General features: G+C 47.7%; 1 protein-coding gene across 3 annotated transcripts in view; it reads right to left on the bottom strand.

The window, feature by feature from the left end:
* The window catches only part of LOC109281734 (uncharacterized), a 124,541-nt gene extending 115,250 nt beyond the window's left edge, over positions 1–9,291 (bottom strand). For 2 of the 3 annotated variants that reach the window (XR_009460627.1, XR_009460626.1), the window contains exon 1: positions 9,014–9,283. Coding sequence is in view for 1 of the 3 variants with exons in the window: in XM_019481761.2 (XP_019337306.2) it covers positions 9,014–9,241 (228 nt within the window). In the remaining 2 variants the exon portion in view is untranslated. Of the gene's footprint in view, positions 1–9,013 lie in introns of all 3 variants that reach the window. The other variant, XM_019481761.2, reaches the window with a different exon arrangement.
* Between the last annotated feature and the right edge of the window lie 15,680 nt (positions 9,292–24,971).

Genomic DNA, 24,971 nt, shown 5'->3' with positions numbered 1-24,971 from the left:
CAAGAGGCGTGGCCGCACCAGGAAACTAAAAAGCCACAGGGCATCATCTAAGTCTGTCCCAGAAAGCCGGTTGCGGCATCTCTTTTGGACAGCCATTTGGGCCTGACCCAGTAGAAAGTTGGCCAGGCAGATGGCACCCCGCTTGGCTGCCTGGTATGGGTGGGATTACATGTAGGTGGTCTCTGAGAAGCTCCTGCCCAGCGCTCGCAGCTGCGCCTCAAGGGTGACAAAGAGCAACTGCAGGTGGGGACAGTCAAGGAAGGCGTGAAAGAGGTTCTCCTCAACGCCCCCAGGGCAGAAGGGGTAGGCCGTCGAGGCAGTTGGGTCAAAGTGGGATACAAGTGTGCCAGTGGCTAGGATGCTGTACAGCAACCACCACAGCAGGTCACCAGTCTTCTTGGTTGTTGGCAGCTTATACAATATGTGCAAAGCCGGGTGGGCTGGTAGGGAATCTGGGGGCCCCAGGCACCATCATCACGGTGTGTGCACTTACATGCCAGCACCAGGGCATGCCGGACATGAACCACCCAGGCATATAGGCTTCTACACAACAGAAAAGCAAAGGGGAAACCCGTGTCACTGTCAGGAAGCACAGGGAGCGTTAGCAGGGTGCCAGGCCTGCCGGCTAGCTCACCAGCAATGGCTGGGGTGACAGGCAGCATGGGAAAAGCCTCACTCAGGGCATCTGCAGCATGGGGGACCTGGCGTGCCCAGAGATGGTCATCCAGGGTGGCTTCTGCCTCTGGTAGGAGGGCCACCTGGATGTCATGCAGAAGACGGCCCATGCTACGGATGGAGCGCATGCCTAGCCAGGTGTTCAGGGTCTCGGGCGAGAGCTAGGCTGACTGAATGCGGTCAAGGAGATGGCACAGGTGGAGAACATGCACCTGGATGAGAGCAGCCGTGAGGTTGGTGGAGGCCAGGCTTGGCATGGGGCACCTCACAGCTGGGTTGTCCACCAGGGGCTCCCTCAGCAGCTGCAGGAACTGCAGGTGCTGAGCCCGGGGCTGGAGGTAGAAGCTGGCCTGCCTGGCTCATACCATACCACGGTAGAAAGCCAGAAACACCACCCAGTTCAGAAGCATGAGGTCCAACAGAAAGAGCTCCCAGTTGAAGCCAAGGGCCCCCACTCTGCAGAAACCAGCATGCCAGTTGTTGCCAGGGTAGGTGCTCCTCACCGTAGAGGAGTCACTGAAGGGCTTGCAGGCAGAAGGTGGCCACCTTGCTCGTGAGGTCGACCAGGCTCTTCCCTCCCTCAGTGACAGGTAGGTAAAGGACAGTTCATGGGAACCAATGGCACCCATCCCCCAAAAAATCTACCCGGAGGCGCTGGAGCCTCTCAAGTAGGTCCTGTGGCTGGTCAAGTATGGAGCATCAGTGCTACAGGGTTGTTGCCACCAGGTTGTTCGCAATGAAGAAATGTCCATGGTAGGAGAGGCTGGGTAGATGCCAGCACCACTGTTGTAGGTGGGCCTCTACCCCTGCCTCAAGGCTGTCACAGGTGTGTGCTATGAAGCTCAGTGGCCCTAGTAACACGCCCAGGACCTTGAGGCCCTTGTGGCACCAGGTGAGGCCCCCCTGATCCACACACCAAGCAGCAGGGTATCACTCTTGGCCCAGTTGATACGGGCTGAGGAGACATGTTCATAGGATCGCTGGCAGTCTGTCAGGGCCCACACGTCTTCCTGGGTGTTAAGGAAGATAGTCAAGCCATCTGCATAAGCTGACAGCCGGAGCCGAGGGCCAATGGACAGGCCTGTGGCCGATGGCAAGGCCCCATCACTCAGGTGGTGCCATAACGTGTGCAGCAGTGGCTCGATGGCCGGGGTATAGAGCATGCCCGATGTGGGGCAGCCTTGATGGATGCCTCTGCACATGGGGAATGGGCCACAGAGCATGCCGTTCACCTTGAGCAGGTTGAGGGTGTCTTGATACAAGACCTGGAGGGCCCCGATGAAGAGAGGCCTGAAGTCCAAATGTCTGGAAGAGGTAGGCATGGCCCACCCAGTTGAAGGCCCTCTCCTGATCCAGAGAAATGAGGCCGATGTCTAGACTGAAGAGTTCACTGGCTGTGAGTAGTTCATGCAGCAGGAACAGGTTGTCTTTAATGGTCCTGCTTGGCAAACATTAGTTCAGCTCAGGCCCAGTTACAGAGGCTATGACAGTGCAGAGGTGGGTCACCAGAGCTTTGGCCAGGATCTTGTAGTCTGTGCACAGCAGGGAGACTGGCCACCAGTTCTTAATGCAGTCAAGGTCTCCCTTCTTGGGCAGCAGCGTGAGCACTACTCGGTGGCAGCTCATCAACAGGACCTTGTCGGCAAGGCTCTCCTGGAAAACGTGCAGGATGCAGGGGCTGAGGAGAGGCCAGAAGGTCTTGTAGAACTCGGTAGGTAACCCATCGAAGGCTGGGGGTTTGCCGGAGGCGAGGCCAGCTGCGGCAGCTGCCAGCTCCTCCAGAGACAATTCTCACTCAAGCTCGCTAGCCTTCAGGGCACAGAGACATGGCAGGCCCTCATGGAGTTCCTGCGTGGCCTCGGGGCAGGATGGCTCAGCTGCAAACAAGTCACAATAGAAGGCGATGGTATGCTCGTGTACTTCGCCTGGGTCCATGATTACCTGGCCCTCAGGGGTCTTGAGGTGATCTAAAACTGCTTGCTGCTCGCCATCACTACAGGTTCAAGAAGAAGTGGTCTTGGGAAAAGCAACCCTCTCCTGGCCATCAGTGGGTGCATAGACGTTGATGAGTAGCAGGTGGTGTTGTGCTAGGGTGACACAGACAGTCAGCAGGAGGCCAGGGACAATCTCCTGTGCCACCACCATATCATGCTGTAGTTGTGATGATAGGAGTCACAACCCCAGTGCTAAGGTTGGTGCCATGATTCAGATACAAGTGGCCTCGCCAGGCAGCATGGGTGAGCCCATTGGAATGTGTGTTCTAGAGGAAGGCAATGGCAGGCCGCTTCTGACACAGAAGCTTCAGGATGGCCTCCTGTTTCACCGGATCTCAACATCCATTGATGTTAAAAGTGCCACTGGTCGTGGCTGCCAAGGGTGTGGGTACGGGAAAGAAAGAGTGAGGTAAGGTGTAGGTGGAAGAGCGAGCATTCAAGAGCAGAGCAAAAAAGCAGAGACAGGTTGGGGAAGGCCTATCATGCCCTCCTATACACCAGGGACCCCCACAGGCCCCACTCACCTCTCACCTGCTGTGCAAGCTTCTCCAGATGGTAAGCCATCTGCTGTGTGTCTAGATCCTGTTGCATAAGTTTGGCTGCAGCTCTGGCACCCTTGACAAAGAGTTTAGGATCTGTGCACCACTGGGTGATGCGCCCCACTACATTCTTCTGCCCTTTGGTCTATTTCAAAAAGGCCAGGAGACCCCCATAGTCAGGTCTGACCCGGGGGGCGGGTGGTCTGCCAATATGGGCTGGACATTTCTGACAGAAGCATGGAAAGGCTGCACCCCAGGTGGAAGCTCACCCACAAATGCACTGTCTACATGCTCAATATGTAGACACATCAGCCTCCCCTCCTCATCCAGGTCAAGGACTGGCTCCATGAGAGGGATCCCCACCTTCCTGGGGGAGCGGGGGGCGGGGAGAGGTCATCCTGCTCTCGAGGTTGCTTGCGACAGTCAGAAAGCTGAATCTCCATCTCACTAGCTTCCTTATCCAATTCGATAGGCTGGGATGTGATCAAGAGGTCAGCAGACTCCTCTGCCACCCCCTGGGTCAGGCCTCCAGAAGAGAGGCATTCTGAATCACTTTTACTGCCATCCAATTCTGGAAGCTGGGAGAGAGGCGACAGGTTGGTGACCCCCACCTTCACCTCCCCCCCACCTCCAAGCTGTCCCTGTCCGTGTTCAACAGGGTCACAGGCATGGCAGCTGAAGTGGAGTCAGGATCTCCAGGAGGGGGCCCCCAGCACCAACTAAGGAGGGTCCCAGTGGGGATGGGGTGTTCTGAGAGGCCCCCTTCACCTTCCTCTCTTTGTTCTTCTTCCTAGTGGCAGGTGGCCCACCCTTCATAGGGGATGGGCCAGACTGCTCCGAGCTGGCCTCCCCAGGGCCAGCCACCTCAGACAAGGCCACAGTGGAGGGTGGCCAGGAGGAGTCCCAAACCCCAACATCCAACAGGGCCTTGGCACCACAGTCACCAGCCACCCCAGCTGCCTCAGCCGGGGTAGTGAGGGCAGGCAGGGGGCAAGTGTAGACATCAGCCCCTCCACCTGGTGGGGCCTCTGCACTGTGGGGTGGACACCATAGGTGGAATGGGTGGTGGAGAGGGCTAGGGAGTAGTCCCAGCCTCTCAGCTGGATGGTGCTCTCACGCCAGAGACTCCAGCCCACTCAGATGGAGCAGGGGTGAAAGGAAGTCGGGAAGAGCTCCCGGCCTCACTGGGCAGGACCTGTGTCCCAGAAGTGGATGCACCATCCATCAGCACCACTGCAGTCATCAATGTTCCAGCTGCGTTTCCCCATGGGCATTTGGCCGGTAGGTGGGAAGAGCTATTACACTGGAAACACATGATCTCCCCCAAGGAAAAATAAATCACAAACCTCCTTCCATCGAATGTAAGGTTCAAGGAGCAAGGCAGAGACCACGGGCCCTCCCTGAGATGCATGAAAACCTGCTTTCAGAAAGACAGGTCATGCTTCAGCTTCGGGTCCTTGCTTCGGATCATCATTCGGTGAAAGGGACTTGTAGGAGCCCCATAGCACTTGAGTCCCTTGGCCAGCTCCCCATCAGACACATGCAGGGGTATGTTGGAAATCACCACCCTCAAAGCCTGGGTATCTAGGGGCATGACAAGATAGTGTATGCCTGTGATTTCCAGGCCCTCCGCACACACCCTGTTGACCAGGGTGGAAGCGTTCAGGTAAATCACTGGGACAGTGTTAACATGACCCATGTAACGTATGTTACGCTGTCCGAAGAGACCAGCTAGGGCACCTACACAGACCTCAACCCCAACATAGGGAGGGGTGTGAACCCAGAAGCCATGGTTAAAGGGGAGGTCTTCAGAGTCATCCCCATGCCAGCTGCTGGATGTAGGAGCAGCCATTCCTGCTACGATAGGGTTAATTTCAAAAACTAAAGCTAAGGAAACAACAACAACAACAAAATTGTGTATATTAACTACAGAGATAAGTGTTTGGGAATGAGGCCATAAAAGCAAGAGGCGGGGGTGGGGGTGCCCAAAGAGGGGAGGGAGGGAGGAGGGAAGGGAAGGCTGAGAGGGAGATAAGATAGGGAAAAAAAAAAAAAAGAGAGAGAAGGGGATAATTTACGTCCCTCGAAAGACAAGAGATAAAGATAACTCTCCACGGCAGACAGATAAAAGGGAAGAAAAAAGAGAGAAAGAAAGGAAAAAAGAAAAAGAAACAATAAGAAAAAAGATGTAAAGTAACAACTTGCAGACAAAGAAACTGGAAGTGGAGGGGGAGGGGACAGAGAGCAGAGAAAAAGAAGAAAAAATACTGCAAAAATGCAAGAAAAGAATCAGAAAGGGAGATAAACAGAGGCAAGTGATGTTTAGACAGGTGGGAGTCAGAAAAGAAAAGAGATAGGAAGCCAGGGAGTCTTACGCTCAGGATCACCCCATGCAGCTCCAAGTGAGCCTGGTCCGATAGAAGGAAGGAAGGAAGCATATCTGTGCTTCTGATCCGAATCCGTGTCCCACCCCATTTGTTCTCCACTCCCCAAAGAATATTTCTACGCAAAAATGAGAACTCTATTTTTTGTCAAAAATATTAAAAACCAAAAACAATTCACCCCAAAGCTGGTTGAATTCATTGCTCAAACAACATCCACCATAATGCTCCACTCTCTCCTCCCTACCTCCCCCACTTTGGGCACCCCCACCCCTGCCTCTTGCAGTCTGTGTCAAAGGCTTTGTTTTAAACTGAAATAATGTTATATATTTTTAAAAAATAAGATGACACTTTGCACAAAGTTTTTTTTTAATTCAAAAATGTCCATTGGGTAGGAAAAAAAAAGTTTTTTTATGGAAAATGTTTTCACCAGCCCAAGGCCCGATGACAATCAGGAATTAGTACAGATACTACTGAGAAAAAAATATAAACAATGGGTGTGAGCTGTTTCTGACAAAAACAATAACTTTCCTTCCCATCAAAATCTTTCTCTTCTTAGAGTCAACCTTTTAAAATTTCCTAAAATGTTTGTTTAACAGACCACTTCAGATCCCATTAATGGTCTGACTGCTTAAAGCTTATTCATAGCGAGAGAAATTCTTAGGAAAATGGGAAAACATTCAAAATCTGCTCCAAACTTTTTTCAGGTTTTCTTTGAGGAATTCACAGTTTTGACAAGTGCTAATGATAATCAAAAAAAAAAACCTGCAAAAAAGGGAGAGAGTTTAAAATAAGTTTGCCTTGGTGCGCCAAGAGTCAGCTTTGAATGAAAAATAAACAAAGCTGCAATTTAGAGCCCATCAAAGTGCCTTTCTATTGACTTTGAATCTGCTCATGTTGATCTCTCACATCTGCAGTGTCTTTGTTATTAAGATGTTCTATTCTGTTTGTACAGCACCAAGCATATTGGAGCCAAGATCTCAGCTGGCACCCTTAGAGACGAGACTCTTGCAATACAGTAATCATAGCAACAATAGTCCCACTGCCACAAGCATTCACCAGCATAACGGTGGGTTGCTACACTTGTGTGTATTGCACTTAGAGGTTCCAGCCTAGCCTGGAGACAGAGATGCTGAATACTAAAGCATGGCTATACTATTTGCAAATACTATTTGCTCTGCTAAATCGAGCTTGAAACTGAGCCCAATCAAGCCAACATGGAGCCCAGGACTTTTGTCAAGAGCCATTACCTTCTGCTCAGTGTTCACAAAAGCCAACAAACCCAACAGTGTAGTTGTCTTAGAGAAGCCCCAACTCCATGTCAAGAAACATACCCAAGACAGAGAGACCAAGAGAGCTTTGGGCTGTGCTAACTTGAGCTGTGCCAACCCTGCCTAATTTCCAAGTTTGATGTGCCAAATGGACAGCAGTCCCAGTCTCAGCACCGAGGCAGTGAAGACAATCCCTTCATCTCCATAAGGAACAATTTGGTGAGGATAGAGGTTATTTTTAAAGTCACAGGATTACATCCCAGGTGGGTTGCTTCAGTCTTTTTTCTCCTCCAGAGGTGTAAACAGTAAAGTCTGGTTAATTCATAGTCCCCAGGAAATTAATAATGATGACTAATTATCCAAGCATGACTCAAAATCAGTCATTTTCTGATAGTAGTCAGCTATTATCAGTATTTTCAGCATTTCACAAGATGTATTTTACCTGACATATCAAGATACAATGAGGAATGCTTTTTTTTTTTTTTATATTTGTGATGAACAAAAACATATTACAAGAATTCCAAGTATTAACTGTAGGCATTCTGGCTTGCTACATGAGAACTGTATGATTATACAAATGCCTAATGTACAATCTCTTACATAAAGCATTCTGAGTATATAAGACTTGTATAATTATAATGCAGAAAAATACTCAGTCAAGAATTTTTGCATTGCTTTCCTACATGCACTCATTGCCAAGTTAGGAGATAATTCTGCAAATATGAACTGGTTGGTTGACTGTGTTTTGTTGAGCCAAGAAAACTGAAGAGTACCCAATGCTTTGCAAGCATCAGCTGCATTGGCAGGTGCTATGGAGGATATAGGTCAGTATCTTTTAAGTCAACTAATTATCAGGAGCAAATTCTATTGTGATTTAATGATTCCACCACTACAGTTTAACAGATGACAAATTAGCCAAAGTGTTTTGAGCATTAAACAATAGGACCCTAGCAGAAATTCAATGCAGTAAGACCATAATGATAAGTGATCCCAGTGACTAATTAGCCAGATTTCACTGTGCATGCCATTGTAGTGAACACTGGAGTGAGTCTTTAAGGGAAGACTTTAAACTAAAATCCTCCATTTTATGTAGTCATTACTGAAGTATAGAACTAATTCTGCTCTCTAGAGTAAGATTGTCCAATGAACTGTCCAATTAAATGACTTCAGGGCAGTTGTACACCAACAAAGATGAAGGTAGAGTTTTGTCTTGCAGATGCAACAGCACCTTCTTTATGACTAGGGGTTTGCTTGGGAAGCACTGGCTCTAATTACTCTTCCAGACTCTTTCACATGGCTGCGCGCTCAACATTAGAAATGGCTGCATTCCTCTCGTGCCTTGGAAAAGGGGCAATATAAATGAATTTGTGTATTATTAACAATTCCACTTTTTTTTTTTTTTAGTTTGTAAAAACTGTACCTAAGTGAAAAGCCCAGGATTTAACAACACTGAACACTGGAGCCGAACTCCTCACTCTTCCAAAACCTGCCCTGGTGCCCCTTCTCTACCAACACACATTTATTCCTTGCAAGCAGTCAGAGCAACAGATGAATGGCAGGAACACAGTTTTATCTGCTTATGCCAAGCGAAGTGAAGTGAGTTACACCTACATGTTTGCTGAGGGGTTATTATTGTCCTCCCTTTTATATGTAAGGCTATATTAAAAAATGAGGATTGGTCAGTCACACAAGTATGAACTATCTTGGTTAGACCCAGGAAACACATGTGCTATTTCTAATAATTTATCATGTGACTGTTCTCCCTGGCAGCCCTTCCATCGTTCTGTCTAAATATCCTACACAACTCAGAGTGAAAAATAGCTGCCGAGGAAATAATTCTGGTGTGTCATATGCAGCACAGTTTATTTACTTTTCAGGAAGCCCAGCCTTCAGTCTAGGCAGCAATCTTATCAGTCATCATCTGGGCTATGCATCAGTACAATAGTCAGATGAAAAGTTCCTGCACTGTTAAGCTTTTCATCATAGCATCAATGCCTGGATGATCAACACCCACACATCCCTGAATACAGACCCTCCTTTTTCAGAAAAGCCACGTCTTCTCCTCATGAGAACTAGAAATGCATATATCATTAAAAAAATTATCCACTTAACCTTCTCTACTTTTATTGGTTAAATGGTTACCTACAACATACCTTGTCCTGGTTGGGGCTGCAGAGCCCTGGGCCAGCCCCAGCCTGCCACCTGCCTGGAGCAGCATGGGGAGCTGGGGGCCGTGCACAGATGCACTTGGACACGGCTGCTGCTGGGAGCTGCTCCTCCGGGCCTTTGATGGTGGGGAGGAGGCAGCAGCAAGCCCCACCAGACAACACAGCCCATGTGAAGCCATGGACAGCAACAGGCGAGGGGCTTTGCCAGCCCATTGCAGCTGCTGGTGTGTTGGGAGGGAGGCAGTAAACTAGCTATGGGTACTAGTCCCCCCTCGCCCTTCCCCTCCTCCTTGCTTCCCTCCCTCCCACCTGCCTTGCCACCTTCCTGTTCCTGAGACACAGAGCTGCTTCCCTTCCTTGCTGGACTGCACCCCATGCTAAATGTTAACCGGTAATGCATTACTGGTATACATTTATTTCTTGTGTAAATGTTTAACCTTTCACATCCCTAATAAGAACTTACCACCAGCTATGAGAAAATGGCTAAACTTGGTCTCTCGTTCTCGGGGGAGGGGGAGGGAAGCAAACATTTTACATTAATTGTCCTTGTCCAGACTCCCCATCTCCAACTTCCAAAAAACATCCACAAAATAGATGGTTGATGCAACAATTCTGCATATTTGTATTTTAGGATTTTAATGCCCAAACAGTATGTTGGGTGCATTAAAGCAATGACAGCTTGTGTGTAACAATTAGACCATTTTTAGCCCAAAGGTGCAGCAGGCTCGGGTTGAGGTGTTATGCAAACTGCTGCATGCCACAGTCTGTTCTGCCCCACAGTGTCCACAGCCACATACAAACACAAGAACTGCCATTTACTGGGCCATGTTACCCGGTATCCAAGGTCACACAGTGGCAGAGAGTACATGCTGAAAGAGAGCGAACAGGGTATGATCAGGGTTTTTCCCACTTTTCCTCTCTGACTAGCAACCTCCAGCATTTAAGGTCTAGGAACTTCAAATTCAGAGGCTGTCTCCCTAAATCCCATGCTTAATAGCTACTGATGCCCCTTTCCTCCAAGAATGTGTCCAGTCCCTTTTTGAACCTGTCTAACCTGTCACCTTCCAGAACATCTGGTGCCAATGCGTTCCACACTTTAATTACAGGCTGTGTGGACAAGCACTTTTGTGTTAGTTTTAAACTTACGACCTATTAATTTCATTTTGTGACCCCTAGTTCTTGTATTGTGAGACATATGAAATAATATATCCCTATTTACTTGCTCCTCACCAGTTAGTATTTTGTCAACATTTATCATGTCCCCCCTCAGGCATCTCTTTTCTAAACTGAATAGGCCTATCGTCTTCAGCCTCTTCTCATGTGGAAACCCCGTCATACCACTCAGCATCCTTGCCGCCCTCCTTTATACCTTCTTCAGTTCTATATCCTTTTTGGGGTGTGGGGACCAGAACCATGGCCAACATGGGGCTATGAAACACTGATGTATAATTATAACGTTACAAATCCAGCATGTGACCCCATCAGTAAGATAAAGCTCCTGTACAACTATGCAAATTTACTAGACTTCCCCGGGTGAATACATTATTCTAGCTGAAGACCAGGCTGGTGAAAGGACAAGCAAGAAAGAAACACAATGGATCTAGATCAGGAACATCTCCGCACATCCCTGGGGGGAAATTACAGGACGATGGCTTACTTCCAGCCCAGGGCTGCACAGATGTTTAGCCCACACTGGGAGCCAATAGAATAGACTGAAGAGCTATAAACAGCAGAAGAGACTTGCTCTCTGAGAAGAGGCCCTATTAAAGACTGGACAACTTTTAAGGCAAGAGGAAGTTGGGGCAGATCCAGTGTGGTGCAGCTGGACCCCCCATTTGGATTGGACCACAACATGAGAGCCTCCGGGGACTTTTTAAAGTTCCTAAACCAGATGAAAATCCCCTCTCCCTTCCTCTTCATACTCAGAGGAAGGGCCTCTCCCTTTCCCTCCCCTCTTCAACCCTCACCCCCCTTTCCCTTCCTCCACCTGCTGGTGCTGCTTTCCCCGCTGTCCTAGGGTAGCATCAGAGCTATTCCTGCACACTCCAGCTGTGTTGCACAGGGGCTGGGCTCAGCTGAGGATGATGACATCAGCATCAAGGCTTGCATATGGTCCTGGGGGACTGGGCAGGGAAGGGGAAACTGCTCTCCCAGCATGCTGTTGCCACTGTCCCAGTCCCCAGCCAAGCCCAGCCCCTGTGTAGCCCTGGCTGGGTCTCGTTCTGGAGCTTCCCACATCCCCAGGACAGTGGGGAAAACCGTAGTAGCAGGCAGGGAAGCAGCAGGAGAGGGGGATGGGGAAGAGGAAATAATTTGTCCCTGGAGAAACAAACTATTTTGGGGAATTCAGGGAACAGAGAAATATGGGGGCGGTGGGTTCCACAGACAGCTTAGACCTGCCAGTATCCTCATGCAGAAGATGGCTGGATAGCTGGTAACTTTAGACAGGCATACATGGTGCTCTTTTAAGATCTTTTTTGATATGTTTTTGTTCTAAAAACTCTGCTTTAAGATAAGGCTGTTTAGTGCCTGAAGAACATGGTCACTACACCTAGAGGCAGTCAAAAGGTGAGTACTGAACATAAGTGAGGCCTGCTGAGGTAGTATCAGTTAGCATGAGAAGCCTAAAGTCCAAGGCCACATCAGAGTAAGTGCTAGGACTGTATGATGACATGCCAAAAAGAAGATGACTGCTAGAGGTCAGAGAATAATGGAGCATGCACTCAACAAGACAAGGAAGGGAGCAGAGATTTGGCTAACCCAAAAATGGAGGTTGGAGGATGATCCACAAGGACTTTCAAGGTCTGCATAGTAGGGATTCACAGGGGTTTTGTGCACCACCACCACAGCTGGCATTGGCTTGCAAAAGCTGTGCTTACTATGCCACTGGAAGGTACGCAGGGCATCTTTACCCATGCTCCTGGGGTTGGGGGAGGCCTTTTCATTAGAGCTGCTCTAATTAAAGTGCCTGCAGTGTTTCCTGAATTCAGCATCCCGCACTTCAAAATGGAGATGGGGGTGCTTTAACTAAAGCTCGCTTAATGAGCTTTAGTGAAAGCGCCCCCACTGCCATTTTGAAGCATGGGGACCCTGAATACATGAGATGCAGAGGCTGCTGGAGTGCGCTAATTAGCACACTCCAGCAGACTCAATTCATTGTATCTGCTGTGATGCACTGTTATTACAGCATGTCAGACCAGTGTCCTTGCACATCTCCAGGCACCCTCATGCCCTAGAGTACATATGGAGGTAGAAGAGCATGCATGTATAACTGCAGACAGTTATGATTAATTAGACTTGCAGGGGCCATTTTTTTTTTTTTTGGAAGGTGTGACACAAATTTATCCTGAGCCCTCTGAGTGCCACTGTAAAGCCCTTCCTCTGTCTGATCTGCTGCTCTGCTTTCTGCCCCATGCCTTTTCTGCTACTCACTTTCTGCTCCCTCCTCTGTGCTTCTGCATGATCTGCTGTTCTGCTGTCTGCTACCTGCCCTATCTGCCAATGTGCTGCCTGTTGTCTTCCCAGTCTTCTGAGTGCCAAACACAGAGGCTACCTGTGCCACTTGTATCATAGATGCCACAGGTTGGACACCCCAAACTTGGACTGCTTGTGACTTCCAGTCAACTTTGTCACTAGCCCTTGGGTTCTGCACTGAGTGATGCTTGACCAGAGCGGACAACTGGACTTTACTAGACTTCTTTTCAGCACTGTGTTCCTTGAGTCAATGCATGATTTCACAAAAATGTTCAAGGCTCATTCAGAATGAATGTTATGATATCAAGCAAGAAAGAGACATGTATACATATCCCAAACTAGGTAATAATTAAGCCCAGTAGATTAGTTGCTACAAATACATATTCTTGCCATGATTCAGTAAGTGGAATAAATTATTCAGTTTACCTCTTAGAGATTACTTATTAAGCAGTTCATTTGACTGTGTAGACCCTCATTAGGTCTCCTAAATTCTGGTTACACTTTGTCACAGTAAGTCACTTAGTGAAACTTTACTTCATGGAGCAATGTATTAATGAACTGAAACAATCCCTTACAAACCTGTCATAGTGTACTGAAGTAAGGCCTTATTTAAAGTAGTTTTAGTTTGTATGTAATTCTCCCATTTACCTGGAATGGCTTCTTTTTAGGGTTTGATGTGTAGAACGTCAAAGCTGGTGTTATTCATTCAGTCTAAGTACTCGAAAATATACTGTGAAGAACAGTCCTGCACTGTAAGAGGGGATGGATAAATTAGTGTTTTCCATTTATTTTCATGACTGAGAACCTGTTTCTGGTACCAGGTGTCATAATAAGTTAGAAGTAGCACTACTCAAGGCAATGGAGTTATTCCAGGGTTAAACAGGTGCAAACCAGCTCAGAGCAAAAGTGCTACAGATTTGCCTGCCAAACCACTTGACATTTTAATATGTAAAACCCTACAGCTTTCTGAACACTACCTCTACACTGGTTCTTCTGCACTGTTCTGATGATACAAAGCAACTGGAAATGCAATGCATCTTCCTGCCCATAGTGGAGGGAACTCTGCATAGTAGAATTTAACATACACCAGGACTTCCTCCTCTGCTAGCCACAAGAATGGAGTTATTGGGGGGTAAAAGTGGCCTACTGCCATTTTTGGCTTGCATTATCTGAGCTGCATCAAGGGTAGTTTAGACGCTGCCTAGAGTCAGAGGAGAATGGATTAGACCCCTTTTTAAAGCAAAATTGCATGGCATTGTGACCCCCGGGGTGGAGGCAGTGCAGCAACTGGACTCCACTTCCCGGCAGCCCCTGCAGTGTCTGTTCCTACCAGCTGCCAGCACTGCCAGACCTGGCCCCACTGCCTGGGTACCCCAGCCCATCCAGCCCACGCCCACCACTAGTAAAAGCCGTGATCCACTCCCCACATGGAGACCCTGCCTACCTGTTCTGCCCAGCACCCCTGGCTGTGGGTGCGGGGTAGATGGGCCCAGGCCAGATAGTATCAATTGCCCTCCCCTCCCCCTCCACTGCACTAGCCAGGTCAGCAACCGTCTCCCCACCGCATCCCACAACTCACTCAAATTCCTAAAGTGGCCCTTCAGCCAAAATAATCGCCTGCCCGTGTTTTAAACCAACGATTTTATTTTCACTGAATCTAGAGCTGAAATGATGTTGAGCATGCACTATAGGTCTATAAAGTTGCTATTATGGCCAAAGGACCAGTTCATTGAACCCTTCCACAAGAAGAGAGCCAGATGAAGACACAAGGTGTGGATGAAACCTACCAATGATTTGCATCTGTATAGAGGAGAAGTCATGGAGAGGCACATTGCTCAAGTAAATGAGATGGAGTAAGTATATTGTACATGACCAAGCCAATGAGTTTTGAAGGAGACCTTGGTGTCTGATCCAGCTTTCCCCAAACATGAAGATATTTAAATTCAGAGCTCTGGTCCAGGCCTATTAAAGTGATTACATCATTTATTTGGATCCAAATCTGAGCTTTCTAGGGAAACCTGAGGCGAATCTTTAGGCAATGTACCTTCATTGCAATTCCACTGCTTCCTGCTATAAATTAGTATGTGACTTTGGGTGTGTTAACTCACCACAAACTGGAATTACAAATGGACACATCTGGATGCATGTCAGCCTTTAGATGCAAGGTAACATCTAGTCAAGAAGACTCCAGAGAAGTATAAGGGACACAGAAAGGCTGACCAGATGTGCAGTAACACAGTGTGAGAACTATCAGAAGTGAATAGTTAATTTAAAAAGGGGACTATGTCCACACTAACCTTACCATGAAATACCTCATTGCAAATTGGAACTAATTAGCCTAAAATGGATTGATTAATGCAAAGAGAGATACCAGATAAGTAAAAAAAAGACAAGTGCACATATCCAAACCTCCCTCCCCCACCCCCAAACACACATCCACAATCTTGCATGTTGGTGCAATATTTTATTTTGAGGAAAATTAACACACAAATACATTTGGGTTAATATGAAATCATTTTAAAATATAGGCAAGCTTAAATGTGGGGGCAAAACTAGAAAGTCTACAAAGTTGCTTGCTAGGTAATTAAAAGACAACTTATTCTAAGATATTCTAATTTAGTAATGAAGTTGGCTAAATTCCCAGCAGTCTTTTGAGGGCCATGTTTTTCCAGACCTAAGCTGAGCAGGCTCACCATTTTTGAGATTGTTTTGGCTACCTTAAATTCAGTCATTAAGGATTTAATTAATAACCTAGAAATTCATTATGCCCAGCAGTAGTTTATTCAAAATAGCAAAGCCAGCGTTCCCTAGGAATTCCCCAACTGCTGAGGGTGGAAAATCAGCTTTCTGCTGCAAACAAACATTAAATGAAATAAAATGAACATGTTAATCAGTTATTTATCAGCATAAATGTACTCACAACAGTGCGGTGTAGTGTGGTAGCAGACAGATTCCTGCTTTGTAGAACTGATAATCTTTAGACAAAACTGAAGACAACGTTATGTAAAGAACAGGGTTAGGACCTTTGTAAACACAATGGGGGCAGAGCAGAGGTTAGAGAGCTGTGATCTATTGAGGTCCCTAACCTTTAAATATACATCCCAGATAGATAGTTAAGAGAAATAAAGAATAGCCCTGAACCATGCTCAGACTGGCTCTTGAGATATGTCAGTTGTTCACATCATCAGCAAATTCAACACATTCACAACACAGCTAAAATCCTATAGAAAAAGGGCCCTTGTGATGTATTTTTGACTGGACGACTATCAGGTATCCAAAAACCTTAAAGGAAAGACAATTCATTTGAAACTTCTTGTCCATTCCCTACCCAAGGGAGTTTAGACAAGCATCCAAAAGCAACCAAAACTTGACCTCCACACCTCTTAGTACTTGTCTGTATCACTGCAAGAGCAACATAGGCCCAATCACAGGCACAGTCTAGATCCAGAAGCTTACCAGTGAGGTGGCTCCAGGTTTGTTCACCCCTGCATATGTTCTCAGATTCATGTGGGTGGGATTTTCTCTGGCCTTCCTCATCACAACATGCTGCTTCCTCCTTAGGCACAAATCCTTCTTGTGGATCTGGGCCATGATGCTGGGACCAGGTCTCTTCAGAAAAGATCCTCAGCTGCACGGGAACAATGATACTGCAGGATCAACACAAGGACACAGAGACTAGTTGTTAAACTACCATTCAAACTGCTCTAAACTCATTCACACTGTGTGCTTATCCTCCAGCTTAATTTAATATTTTTGGAATTTGTATGTAGAACTTCAGGAGATTTTGCTGCACCCAAATTGTGAAGGGCAACACTGGACTACCTCCTTTCTGTTCACTACTGAGCCAGCAGAGCCATAAAAAAAAAAAAAAACTTACCTTGGCTAAGATTAAAGGTTTTTCTATCAGATACATGGGTGACCTCACCTTTCACCCATTCCTCAGCCTACTGCACCCTTTCATCACTATGGCAGTATGAAATTTCCCATAACCATGCTGCCATGCGTGCTCTCAGCCAGTGCTTCTCAATGGTGTGCCACAGAGGTGCCAGGAGGGGGGTATGAGGGCCAGTATAGTGAGAAGAGACAGCCACAACCACACCCAAATGTTCCCAGCACAAGACTGCTCCACATGCTCCAGCTAAACTGAGCTGATTAGCCCAGACACAGCACTGCATACAAGCTTTATTGTTTCTGCTCTGGAGCATGCATGCGCAGATGTAGTTTGGAAAGGAGGAAGGCTGTGAGGGTGGGGGCATGTGCCATGGGATCAAAACAGTCATTGGCCAAACCCTGCACTTGTTTCAAGGGTGACTGGATGTGGTGATACCCCCTCTCCCCCCAATCTTTAACCTGGACTTTAATCTCTACAAGGATTACTCTTTAGACAATCTTTATTTCAAATTTATATAGGGCCTACCATGGCAGGGTCCTGACTGGAGTCCATAGGAGTGACTAAAATATTAACACCAGCACTGGCCAAAACAAGGCCAAATCCTATTTCACCTTTAGATGCCTAAGGAGTACTCACAAAATTGCAAATTTTGGCACAGTTTATATTCTCCCTGTGGCAAGACAGGTTCCCCCTGCACAAACGCAGGAAGGCCCACCCATCTATTTAGCCCAATAGCCTAGTGGGTAGCACACTTCCCCAGGGAGACGGTTTCAACCAGGTTCTAGGGCCCCTTGTGCAGACAAGGCCTGTGCATCTCCTATGTCTTAGCAAAGTGCTCTAACCACCATGCCATGAACTAGGCACTGCCCAGTGCACCCTCCAGCCCTCTGCTTGAAGCTGGCCTACTCTGCCTTGTGTAGCCCAGGTAACTTGGGTGTATGCTCCCCTTCTCCAATTGAAGGGGATTGTTAGCTGGCAGGTGTGCTGTGGGGTGGGAACTGCAGACCACTCAGTTTCCCTCCGTCCCTATAGAACCAGGCCAGGACGGTCAGGGGACTTAACTATATACACATTTATTTACATTAACTTATCACAAGGGAAAGGAACATGGATATAAACATATGGACAATGTATATATATATATATTTATAAGATATCTAAACCAGTAACATAAGCAATACCCTCTGGGTAAATGACATAAAACCTTATACCAGTGCTCTCGTATACAGGTAAGTATCTGATCTGAAACAGATAAACCCCATAGACAAACTTAATCCCGAGGGGAAACCCCAATGCCCTTGGGCTTTTCCAAGCCCTACAAAGAAGCTGTTAACTTTAGGGAGGACCTTTCAGTGGGACCTCCCTTTTCAGGAGCCCTTAACTAACCGGGTGGGACTCCCCTCCCTTGTGGGAGTCCTCTTTTCCCTGCAACTCAACGCTCCCAGGCCTGGAGGGTGGTCCTCATCTGCGGTGCCAAGCTGCTCTCTTGCGTGCAGTGGGCTTCGGGGTGGGGGGGTCGCTGTGCCCTAGAACAGGGATCCTCTATGCAGGGCTTCTGGGGCCTCTGGCTTGGCCCCGTCTGCTGGCTCAGTAGCCTGATCACCGTCTGGCTCTCTGGACTCAACCTTTTGATATGGGTCAGAGGCCAGGGCTGCCTCATGCAGCACCAGGCTCAGGCCGCTCCCGGACTCTCCGTGCAGCGCCTCCTGCACCGAGGTCCCAGCCTCGTTCCAGGGGTTGAGGACCTGAGCTGCCCAAGCACTCCAAAGGCCCTACTCCATGCACCGTCCTGTGCACTGTCTCTGGCCACATGCCAGAGGTTGCAGACCTGAGCCACCTCACAAAGCTCCCAAGGTCTGGATGCCGTGCACCATACTGCACACAGACAGCCTAGCTGCTGGAGCCGCCTGCCATTCCCTGCTGATGGAAGTCTTCAGGGGCTCTTCTGGGCTGCTTCGCCCTGCTGAGCAGCTCTCCTCAGCTCTTCTAAGCCCCGCTCTTCTCTCTTCTCTCTCCCGGATGTGCTCCCCTCATGCTGGGCACGCAGCTCCTTTTATATGCTCCAGGGCTCCGCCTCTGAAGTCTTCCAGACCTGAGTGTTGCAGTCTTCAATCAGGTCCATGGGGGGGAGGGGTTGGAACTCCTCTCCCCCTCCCATCAGGAAAGAGGCATGACTGCACTCCTCTTGCTGCCTCCTGATTGGGGGGTGAGCTCCACCAATCAAAACAGCAAGATTTCAAGTGTGGGACTGAACCCAACCTCCAAAAGGCAAGCCTGCTCCACTTGCATTTGATATTCATTGGCTAAAAGGGATAGCTATGAGGGCCACTGGAGCTGGGGCCAAGGCTCTTTTCCTTCCAGTGTAGCATCCACCTCACTGATCCACACCCCTCTGGTTTGCTCTCCTCCTCCTCTTCGCCCCACAAATCATCCCCTCTTGGCTACCCAGAAGGCTGGTTTCAAGAGGAGAGTGCATTATGTAATGGCTAGCCCTAGCCCATGGCCGTGTGACTTGCTGGAGAGTGGGAGATATAGTTCTGGATGAGGAGGGCCTGGCACAAGGGTCTATGTTCCCTAGACAAGTGCCATAATCACAGGCTAAAAGGTTGGAGGGTCCTCTTCCCTAAAGAGTCAGGACATACCTTGTGTCACGTGCATGTCTGGGCAACTGTTCTGGCAGACTGCAGCCCTCTGAGCATATTCTGTAATGCAGTGCAGGGTTAGCATAACTACATGGGAGCCAAGCAGTGTGTAAATGCCAAAAAATGAAGTTATGCAGCTGTTAGTTCCACTGAGGTTCATAAAGTAGAAATAGGTTTTACCCCCATCAAATCTCATATCTTCTCACACACCACATAGCCAAATAAGACACTCATCTTGTTTTTGGAAGGCAGAATGTAGAAAAAGATTTTACCAGAGCCACAGGCAACTGCAGGACCGAGTGTTTGTGAAGTGTAAGATCCCAGGAGACCGTCTGGGTCAGGGAGCAGGACCTTCCTAGTATGGCAAGATAGGAACAAGGCTAGGCCCCAGACACTTTGAAGGGAAGTAGCAAGACTGTTACTTTTTTTTACTGTAAATAGTTCTTTATATAAAGTTCCTGTCAATATTAAAATGTTTCCACACCACAAATCTCATCAAGATGCTACAGACTGCATGCAGCAGCTCACTGGCCCTGAGCCAGCTCAGTTGCTGCTTCAGGCACAAGATACAGCGCTCAGCCAATAGCTACTGCAAATTCCTTGGTGGCTTTGAAAGGGTTACCACTGGCATCTGCCCTTCTGCTGCTGGATGAAAAAGAAATGGCAGCTATTTTGGCAGCCATTAGAGCACAGAGACTGTGTTAACACAAGATGCCCATTGTGCAAAAACCATGACGCAAAGCTACTGTGCAGATATATTAGGCTACTGCGCAGTCAGTGTCACAAAAAAGGTGTTCATTGGCATTACTGTGCAGTAATTTGTGTTACTGTGCAGTGATTTAGTACTTGTTTATACAAGTACTAAATGGCTGCGCAGTAATGACTGCACGGGGAACATCTCGTGTTGACACAGCCATAGAGTCTCTATGCTTCTATTAAAGCAAAAAAAAAAAAATCAGCTTCCCCACTTAAGGCACACACCCCAATTTTGGAGGGTGGATGCTGGGGGAGGGAAGCTTTAAGGCCAAAGATTTAAGACAAATATGACATTAGGTCTTTTTTATGGGCCTTCTGAGTTATGGGCCTGCAGGGCACACCTGTTTCCATTGTCAAGGTTTTCAAATTATGAAAGCTAAAAAGTACTTAAAAATGAATCATCACAAGACTCCAGGTGCTGGGAGTCTACCCACCCCTGAACTATATAACCCATAGGTCTAACACTACAAAGAGGGAGTGTTGATGGCTTCCAAGCCTCCAGATGAGCTGAATGCTGCCAATTCACATCAGCCTTCAAAGCAAGATCCACACACTACTGTATACAACATATTTAATCAAGCACAAATGGGTTCATAATATTCTTCCATGCCAAGCTCCCCTCTCCATGTTCTTTGCCTTGGGGACTCTCCCCTCACCTCTGGAAGAATACTAAAGTAAATACATATTCTCAGATTTCAGAGAACAGTAATTACAGAATAAAAAAGATCAAATTTCCACAGCTTTACTTCATCCCTTGCTTAGTGATATTAACAGACAAGCTCCCAGAAACAGCTGAATCCCAGCATATAGGACTAACTTTACTGTGAGAGTGAGTGTTGTTTAAATCTGGATGTTCGGTACCACTTGAAACATCATTTGGGGTTGGGAGGGAAATGCTGGAGGGTGGAGATTTCTCATAGGAAGCCAGAAAAATAACTTTTCTCTTGCAAATCAGGTTCATCAACAGCTTAACTGGGTGAGGAAGGATGTGTGACTAGTGAAACAGCCCCCTCTCCTTCATTCAGAGCATTTTAAAGTCAGTGAAAAGGCTCCCGTTCACTAGTTCCCATACAAGCAAGTATAACCCCCAGGTTAAAACTTAGCAGGACTGCACCCACGTGGTTACTCCAGAAATTTCTCTGAAAACCTACAGAGTTTAACAAAGAATGATCTCCTTCCTTTGTGCTATAGGAATTTTCCAGCTGAACCTGTATTGCAGGGGCATGATTGTTTATTTAACTCTATAGAATCATGTGCAGAGGGTATGTTGATAGGACCTATTGGCAGATACCACCAAGATGATGACTTTTGGAGCTTAGCAATGTGAGGTCTCTGTCCGTCTCATCATCTCTGCCAACCAATGAGGCACAATCCTACTAGATTAGGGGTGCTCAGATCTGGTCTGTAGAGCTGCATCATCTGGCCCTCGGCGCTCCCCAAGGGTTTAGAAATTTGGTGGCAGGGAGATGGTGGCAGCATTAATAGCTGCTCACTTGCTGCCATATTTTGAGACCTGTGGGGATCCCTGCTGGCTGGATAACATGGCCCTGCATGCCAGATTGTGCCAGTTCACAGCTGAATCTGGTGCACAGAGCTGGGCTGGTGTGCCGGTTCATACCCACAGACTGACCCCACATACTGAACCAATGAAGGATCCAGCCTATGGACCAACACCATGCCTCTCATCCAGCCCACAGCACCTGAAGGTTGGGCACCACTGCACTGGTCTCTGCTGCAAGGAGGGGGCAGGTTCAAGATATTGTTTTCTTCCTTCCCTCGTGCAATCACTTTGCTGATTTGCCCTAGGTAGAAGAAAGTGGCACATTCCAGTGATCCCGGTAGTGTTACTCCTATTCTCTGACTGCAGGAATACTGGTTTGACTCAGCCAGCCTGAATTCACCTGCACCCCCTTCCTGTGATCTCAGCCATCCAGTCAACTGGCACAGCTCCAGTGCCAATGCACTGTTACATTTGGAGCCAGAAGCCATTCTGATATCAGGCCACGAGATGGTGTTACGGTTCCTTAGCTTCTTCCAGAGGACAAAGGGGAAACTATGTTCACCTGGTAGAAGAGATCAGGTGTAACTCTGCAGTCTATCGTTGCAGTATTTAGACTTCAAAATTGACTCAGCACCCAATGGTACCAAATGCTCCCCACAGAACAAATTAACTGCCCCAAGTGATGTTCACTGAGCTTCCCTCTCCCTATTCAGAGTAACCCAGGTATTGGGCAAGAGGATATTTCAGACGAAGGGTTCAAGTCTCCTTCTGAAGAACAGCCTGAAAAAGGTGCAATTTCCTGTGTTTTAGAGCACTTTGCATGTGCAAGGCTATATGATATCCATCTGGAATTTGGAACAAGCAGAGCTTGCCTGCGGCAGATCCCATCCCGTGAACTACCAGCGGGCACACAACAGAATTGAGGCCCCCAAAGTACAACTCCCCTCAGACAACCTGAACAGGTCTTAGCCTTTTTTTTATTTTAAATCTGCTGAAGTGATGAATGAAGTCATAGGCTGCTTGTACACAACACAGGGGTTTAATTCAGTTTGGTTCTCCCTAAATTGAAACGGTGGGTTTTTAAAAACACTGCTTCAATTTAGGGAGAATTAAACTGAGCTAAACCCCTGTGGCATGTACACAAAGGTGGGGGCCTGATCCTTACCTGCTTCTTCAGTGGCGGGGGAAGTCGAGCTTCTGGCAGGCCGAGCAGTCCCTGAGCTGTCCAGGAGGCACCCACCTGCTTGCACCCAGCCTGGGCAGTCCTGGGGGGTGCCACCACCACAGAGGGAAGCACTGCCCCCCTGCAGCTGTGGAGGGAAGCCCTGGGCCCCCGCACAGCTCAGGCAGGCAGGCACACTCCAAAGAGAGAGAAAAAAAAAAAGATCAGGTTCACCCCTATTTTTTTTTTTCTTCAATGGAGTCTGACTGCTGGGTTTCTCCATTGGAGCTGCCGCTGGGTCGCACAGCCCCTGAGCTGTGCAGGGCCTGCCAAGCCCTGAGCACATCAGCTTCCAGCACTCTGTGCACTGTTGCACTTTGTTAGGTAGCAAACTAAAACACCTTGGAGGTGTATTTAAAGTGGAATATGTTGCTAGGTATGCAAACAGCAACACCATTAAAGTGTTGCAAAAGGGCATTTAAGCTGCTTTGAAGGTTAATTTTGTGGCATGTACAAAGACCCACAGGCATTTGTGCTCCTGGTGTGCAAGGATGTGTGTGACTACCATGCACAGTCAGCCTGGTAAAATGGGAAGATGCTGTACCCCCATCTCATCAGCTGGTGCCTATAGATTTAATTTGCTGTTTATTGTGGGGCTCAGTCCCTACAGGTGCACAAAATGTCCATGACTCACAGAAGGAGAGAAGGCATTCACTTTGCCTCTTTGTAATGGATGTGGAGTGAGGTTCTATGCGAGTATCTCAGCAGTCCCAGAGCTCGTGTGGGTTGGCATCTGGATTTATGGTTCAGGCCCATCTACAATGCAGAATAATCAATGTTTTAGTTTAATTGGCATCAGCAAGTAGAGGCAGAGAGCACACACATGGTCACTCTGCACACCTCTTCTCCGGATACCTATAGACAAGGGCAGGCAGGGTTCAGGGAGAATGCTGTGTGACTGGTTTAGAGCCAAGGAGCTGGGAACTTTCCTGCCATGGTCCCCATGGAAAAGGTGCTCACACCGCTCAATGGCAAAATGCTGCATTGCCACAGGAAGGACTGATGGGCATACACAGCTGAGGTAACGGAGTCAATAGGGGGGCAAGAGAGCCAAACCCACCCTTTTGGGATGGCTGGAGAAGTGCACAGAGGGAATTCATGTCCCGCTCCATGCCTAGGGAAATCTATAAAGCTGTGCCCCTGGCTGTCCACAGACCCCCAGTGTTCAGTGACAAGCCTGTTCCTGCCCCCATTTTTCTCAGAAGACTAACATGCCACCCTCAAAAGAAAAGGAAGCAGGGGTGCACCTCAATGAACTCTCCATTTTCCTTGTGTGTGTGCATGTGCATTTTTTGGCTACCTTGGCCCTGGGCCATTATTCTGCATGGTGAACTTTCACCTAGAAATATCCTCGTTTCCCTTTCCAATTGCATGTCTGCACTGCAGTCACATGGTGGCAGTCTTGCCATTCAGTGGTACAGAGTGCCTCTCAGGCCATGCTGTGTCACACACACAGGCACACCCACCGTTGCAAACACAGGCTCGACTCTACCAGCAATGATTAGTATAGGAGTTCTGGTGTAGATGAGCCCCCTCCTGTCTTTTTAAATCCTGAGGCAACCAAACCCTGCTCCAAGCGGGCCTACTTAATGCACTACTCCAAACACCGCAACAAAATCCACATTCGGGCTTCCAACATTTTAAACCCCGGTTGAGCTCTACAGGCGTTAGCACGGGTAGGAATTCTGTCCAGGCATGGAGTAGACAAGGCTTAATGGTAGAAGACGTAACAATGAATTCAGAGAGAAGTGATCCTCAAAGTATCTATGCATTATGGGTGGGTGATTATGAATAGTGATAGTTAAGCTATAATGCCAGCTGTCAGAAAAGATCAACGGTTATAAATTCTTTTAGAAATAATCAGACAGGAAGGGAAAAGAAAAAAGAAAGAGATATAAAAAGAGAGGCTAACATCATTATTTTCCCTTTGCTGAGGTCGTCCTTCAAAGCAGATCTGTTCTCTCCCTCACCCGGCACAATTAATGAGTTACTCAATCGCAAACTCTGCTATCCTGTAGTAGTCAGCTGGTCAAATTATGTTAAACACATTCAGCAGCTCAGCATCAGCATGCCCAGAGGAGAGAAATGTGATCTGTGACACAGCACCCTGGGAATGGCACTGAAACAGAAAGCTAATCACTCTTGACTTCGGTTGAAGCATTCGTGCTGTAAGTCACTTGAAAAGGAAAGTCAACCTATGTAAGAAATATATTTTTAGCTATGGTATGGACCTAGTAACACTTAGGACCACACAGCTATCCCTGTACTATTCTACCCGTGATCATTCCTTTATAGCTTTAGGCCAGGTATAGACATTACACTTTTACCAGTTTAAGTGATTGGAAACTGGTTTATACCTGTAATAGAATAGAAGTTTGGCACATGTAGACTGGTTTAAAAATGGCAGAACCCAGTCTAAGACTTGTGTCTCTTCCCGCCCCCCAAAGGGTGAATGT

Source organism: Alligator mississippiensis, chromosome 3 (assembly GCF_030867095.1).
Source record: "Alligator mississippiensis isolate rAllMis1 chromosome 3, rAllMis1, whole genome shotgun sequence".
In the NCBI taxonomy this organism is placed as follows: domain Eukaryota; kingdom Metazoa; phylum Chordata; order Crocodylia; family Alligatoridae; genus Alligator; species Alligator mississippiensis.
This window is presented reverse-complemented; position numbering and strand designations above follow the sequence as displayed.